This window comes from Felis catus, chromosome B2, assembly GCF_018350175.1.
Source record: "Felis catus isolate Fca126 chromosome B2, F.catus_Fca126_mat1.0, whole genome shotgun sequence".
In the NCBI taxonomy this organism is placed as follows: Eukaryota; Metazoa; Chordata; class Mammalia; order Carnivora; family Felidae; genus Felis; species Felis catus.
In genome coordinates this window covers 62,859,058-62,865,057 of record NC_058372.1, presented here as the reverse complement: position 1 = coordinate 62,865,057, position 6,000 = coordinate 62,859,058, and the positions used below count along the sequence as shown (strand labels likewise).

Below are 6,000 nucleotides of genomic sequence, written 5' to 3'. Positions count from 1 at the left end.
TCTCTCTTTTTTTTTTTTTAACATTTATTTATTTTTGAGAGAGAGACAGAGTGTGAGTGGGGGAGGAGAACAGAGAGAGAGAGAGGGAGACACAGAGTCTTAAACAGGCTCCAGACTCTGAGCTGTCAGCACAGAGCCCAATGCAGGGCTTGAACTCAGGACCGGTAAGATCATGACCTAGGCCGAAGTCAGACACTTAACCAACTGAGCCACCTAGGTGCCCCAAGAGGTCTCTAGCCCTCTTAACAGTAATGGGGGCTAGGTTTTGATAGGTTTTCTGCAAGGTATCCTCTTATTAAATCCCTTGGGAGTGATGGGCTCTACATGGCCATTACTTTGAACTTAAAATGGAGCAGACTCCACAGAAATTCTGGTAACTTCCTGGTGGGGAGTAGGGCAAGGGTATTTAGTAACTCCATGCATCTTAGTCTCTTTAGCCTGCTGTAACAAAAATACCATAAACTGGGTGATTTATAAACAACATAAATTTATTTTGTATAGTTCTGGAGACTGGGAAGTCCAAGATCAAGGTGCCAACAAATTCAGTATCTGGCTAGAGCTTGCCTCCTGGTTCATAGGTGGCTGGCTTCTTATAATTTCATATGGTAGAAGGGGCAAGGGAGCTATCTGGGGTCTTCTCTATAAAGGCAGTAACTATTCATGAAGGTTCCACCTTCATGACCTAAGTACCTCCTAAAGGCCCTAGCAATAAATACCATTACCTTGGGCTTTATGACTTAACATGAATTTGTGTGTGTGTGTGTGTGTGTGTGTGTGTGTGTGTGTGTGTGACAAATATTCAATCTATAGCACCTGGAGAGCAGGACAGGATTACCTGTATCAACAGATAGTATCTGTTATTTCATTCTTGCTGGCCTAGTCTGTATGCTAAATGAATAGTCCATCCTGACTAGGCTGAAGAATGGAGAGACAGGTTAATATGCACATCTCTACCTGTCCAGATGCCTCACATTCTCTTTCTTTTCTTTCCCAATTTTCCTGAATCAAACTATTACTATTCTTCTACCTAGTCACACTTGTCAGCAACACAGGTTATAAGGTTTTCCAACTTGAAAATCATGCAACTGCCCAACAGGATCCCAGTACTTAGGCATTCAGAGACAACAGTTTATTAAATGGACTTAATTCAATGGACAGCATATCAGTACAGAAATAGGCTGTTTGATCTTGCTAAAAGCTCCAATTTCACATAAAATGTAAAGTGGTAGGGAAGATTATGGTCTTTAACTCTTTGTTTCCCTCCTAGCCTTATGTAAATTCTCCTTTATATGCAGAATTAAAAAGGGATGTGAAATGGCACCCAGGTGGCTCATTGGTTAAGCATGGGGCTCTTGATTTCAGCTCATGTCATCTCATGATTTGTGAGATTGAGCCCTGAGTGCGGCTCTGCGCTGACAGCATTGACAGAGCCTGCTTGGGATTCTATCTTTCCCTCTCTCTGCCTCTTCCCCACTTGTGCCCCTGTGTTCGTGCTCTCTCTCCTTCTCCCTCAAAATAATAAACATTAAAAAAAAAGGGATGTGAAAGGAATTTTTTCTACAACTCTTGAACCCCTCAGCCAGATAAAATACTAGTAAATGGATTAGAGTTGGGAGAAGAAAAGTTGCAGAGATTTCTTTCATGAGAATTGTTGTTGGTTTGTGGATCCCCACCTTTAACTCCAAAAGAGTGTGAGTTTGGGGGTGAGGGAACATTGGGTTAGGATATTCCCATTTAACCTTAGACTAGTGAGGCCTCAAGGGAGCTACTTGGAGAATTTGAAATATGGTCCCTGCAATTGAGAGATACAGAGGGCTGGTGCCTGACTCAGCCATGGGAGAACTACAGCAGACTGTGGAGTGTAGGCTGACTCCCTCTGGGATATCCAAGAAGGGCTGATAGCTTTGATGGTAGAAGTAGCAGAATAGTTACACTGAGATTGGCCTGTGCTTCCAAAGGTTGTTATGTAAGGTACTTATGATCATTTCCTATACAGGGGATTTGAGCCATGAGGGAAAGGGGGAAAACTGGCCTGGGGTTGTCTTGAGACCTTTCCTCCAAGCCAAGTGAGCACCTGGGAGAGGATTAGGAGACTAGCAGGAAAAAGCAGAAGAGTACCACAGGGGTGCCTGGCTGGCTCAGTCTGTAGAGGGTGCAACTCTTGATCTTGGGGTTGTGAGTTTGAGACCCAGTTGGTTGTAGAGACTATATAAAAATAAAATCTTAAAACAAAAATAAAAACAAAAATATACCACAGTATGTCTGGAAACTGGTGAAGGAATTCAAATGACCACTTGGAATAGAGATGTCACTATTCACTTTAAGGAAACTATATAGGAAAGATGTCTCCAGAAAAGTGAATGTTGCACAGAAGAAAGACATGATCAAACATTCACAGGTACAGAAAACACAAAGCCAATTTATGACAGTATCAACTTATGTTAAAACCGTTCTCTCCTCTATATTCTTCTTTTCTCTTCCCTTTGTCCCCACTCCTTCCCTACTTCTGGATTCAGCTAGAAGTAGGTCTTAGGTAGGGGGGTAGGGAATAATTTACCACCACATAATGCATTGTAAAGATATGGTAGGCTTAATTCATAAATTGTGTCTTGATTACAAGTAATGCTCCTTCAATTTAGTGGTTTAATATGTACTCCGACTGCAGGGGACCCAGGCAAGCTATCCCAGGAACTATCTCCTTGTCTCAATAGGGCCTACCATACTGTTTCGTTCATTTATGAATATTAGGAGAGCCTGCAATTTCCCTATGAAAATGTTCACAAAGTCATTATGGAAATTCACAGTCCTGTATAGAGGTAAATCGAAAAGCCACAGCATCATGTGATAAGCCCATGTCCAGTGAAACAGTTACTCAGGCTGGGGGCCCCAATGTCAGCAAATTAGAGTCATTTAGGCATTGGGCAAACTTTTTTTTTTTTTTTTTTTTTTCAGACTGCCATTCCCGCAACCTGGTGAGCTCTGCTAACTGCATGGCCCATTCTGTCTTGGACACTAGGGACAAACTTCCTTTCTAGGAGAAAGTTGAAACTCCTAATGTTGGCTTGAATTTCCAGAAAAACCCAATCCAGGCCTTGTGGAGTTCCCTCGCTTTCCCGTCTATCAGCTTGGGCTGAACCAATTTTTCTAATAAGGTTGCGATGCAGTAAAACACCACCCTGACTTAAAGCCTTCACCTCACCCCGGGAGTGAGCAGCGCGGTGACGTCACGGCGTCCCGGGCGCGCCCCGCCCCCGCCCGGCTCAGCGCCAGGGGACGCTAGAGGGCTGGGGCTCCTTGGCAACCATTTGCTCCGCCCCTCCCGCCCCCTCCGCCTCCTCCGCCCCTTTAACCTTTAGGGTGCACGGGCGCAGAGTCCTTCACACTCTTTCCCCTTTCCCCCTCCCCTTTCCCCACCCCCTGTGCCCTAGTCTCCGGGCCGGAAGTGAAGATGGCGGCGGCAGCGCCTTCTGGCGCGGCTTCAGCGGAGCTGGTGATCGGCTGGTGCATATTCGGCCTCTTATTACTGGTAGGGGAGGTGCTCATAGTTTTCCCAGTGTTTGGACTGGTGGGAGAGAGGGAGGGGCCGGTCGGCCCAGCAGCTGGTCTGTTAGGGCCTGGGAGACCCTCCTCGTCCCGCCCCGCCCCCCTTTTAGTTTGGACTGTTGGGGGCTCCTCTGCTCCGGGGCGGGGCCTGCGCTCGGAGTAGGTACGGAGGCACTGATTTCCGGCTGCTTTTGATGTGTTTTCCCTGATGACGTCTAGTATTGTAGGTTTCCATTATCGAAACTCTTGCCCTCATCCCTCACTAGAGCACTGGGGCGGGTGGAGTTTGGGAACGGAGGAGACCCTCCGGGTTCAGAAGGGAGAAGTGGCCCCTGGTCCCCACGTGAGACGGGAGCACAAGGTGTGGGGCAGCAGCGTCTGATCTTTGCAAGTTCAGTAGGCGCTGGCCTTGATCTCGCAGGAGGCCTCTGCTTCCCAAAATTGTTTGTCCGTGTTCCCTACCCTTGCGATTATTAAGTCTGCAACCTTCTGTACCGATTGTGCGATGCTTTGATGACGTGAGGTGTTCCTTCTGACTTCCCGGTTTCACATTCCTTTTCAGTCTTTTGTGATAGATGTAGAAACCTATGTAGGGAAGAGCTGTAGCCCTCTTTACTGCCAGTATCAGGGTGTGTATATACTAAAATGTATCTGACCTCAGGTACCACCTTTCCTAGTCGTCTTACTCCTGTTTAGTGATCAAAACGTGGGCCTAAATAGCCCAAATGGCCTAGTTTTTACTTTACTGCCTCATATTAAAACCCTTGGGCTTATTTTATTTGGGGGTCCAATTTGTTTCTCTCCATAACCCTCCCCATTCTTACTCTCCTTATCCTGTTGGGTACTTTGTGTCCCAAAGTATTTTGCTGCTTTGCAATTACTAAAACAGAAAACAAAAATCAGCCCCTAAAACTGCTAACTTCAGTTCTGGAAATCAAGACTTGTTAGATTCCACTACAATGTCTGCAAGCCGGGTAGTATGTTTTGCTGGTAAATGTTTCAGAAAAAATGCTACAAAGAAAAAAATGTGAAAACTTATGGAAAATTATCTCTTGCTACCTTCACTCTCCCAGAAAATAATACTGTCTTTACACTGGAACATACTTTATTTACTCTTCTTGGTGGAGAAAATGGAAACTATAGAGGGTGGCCATGTCTCCAAAGCCATCCAGTCTTGTACTTACGGAGTTCTCGCGTTCAGGAGTTCCTGAACAGACTCATATTCAGTTGGTTTAGAAGAAAACAAATGAGCATGGAACCAGTATCAAAGTCTGGCAGGAATATCTTGGCAGTTATCAATTAATAAACATTTAATGTATATGAGTTGTGCTATAAATTGTGGGAGGATGTAAACAAAACAAAGTAGCTTTTAAGTGGGCCTGAAGATAGGTGGGAAAACAAAAATTCTTAAAATAGGTATTGTAAGTACTGAAAACCAAAGTATGATTTTATAAATGATACAGGACTTCAGAGAACAGAGAGTAATATCAAAAGACAGTGGAATTGAGGTAGACATTGGATGGATGAATAAAGGAAGTCATTGAAATTGGTGATGATACACCAGGAAAAAAAATAAAATGAGAAGGGAATTGAGGGGTTTGAAACTAGATGTTGGAACAGGAAAAAATTAGTAATAAGGGCTATCGTTTAATTTTCTGCAAATTCCTATAATTCCTGGCTTATTAGAAGAAAGCTAGATTCTTTTTTTTTATTATTTTTATTTACAAAATTTTTTTTTAATATATGAAATTTATTGTCAAATTGGTTTCCATACAACACCCAGTGCCCATCCCAAAAGATGCCCTCTTCCATACCCATCACCTACCCTCCCCTCCTTCCCACCCCCATCAACCCTCAGTTTGTTCTCAGTTTTTAAGTCTCTTATGCTTTGGGAGAAAAGATCTAGATTCTTATGTCTGCTTTTGCATTCAGTCTTTTGAAATGTTATTTTGGTTGAAGTGTATGAAGAAAATCCCGTTTTAGTGGTACCTCGCAGAGGAGTATTGTTTAGGTAATTGTGGATATTCTTAAATATGACACCAAAACTCAATAAATAGAAGCTTTCTAAAGGTTAGTTGAAATAATGGAATCTGAAACCCTGTGAATAAACTTCATTCTGTTACATTAAAATTTGTTGATCCCTATTGAACTTGAATGGATCTTTCTGCCCCATGCATGGTTTTATATAATGCATTGATTATTTGGAAAATACTGGTTCACTGAGTGATGCAGATATTCCAAATATGGATATATTTCAATATATAATGTTAACATATCACATTCATTATTATTACCACTGATCTTGTCAGAAGAAATGTTCCAGAAATAAGTACTGAGAAACTGTCAAGCCCACAGTTGTGGATACAAGTTTTCCAAAATTCTGAGTTTCATTTAAACTCTCGAATTTTATCTTTGGGAACAAATACTGTCAGGTTTTTTTTTTTTTTTTTTTTTTTT

At 42.9% G+C, this 6,000-nt stretch overlaps 1 protein-coding gene across 1 annotated transcript in view; it reads left to right on the top strand.

Annotated features, from left to right (window-relative positions):
* The first annotated feature begins 3,265 nt into the window (after positions 1-3,265).
* The window catches only part of LMBRD1 (LMBR1 domain containing 1), a 113,928-nt gene continuing 111,193 nt past the window's right edge, over positions 3,266-6,000 (top strand). The window contains exon 1 of the mRNA XM_023254088.2: positions 3,266-3,526. Within this exon, the coding sequence (XP_023109856.1) occupies positions 3,449-3,526 (78 nt within the window). The 5' untranslated portion in view covers positions 3,266-3,448. The remainder of the gene's footprint in view (positions 3,527-6,000) is intronic.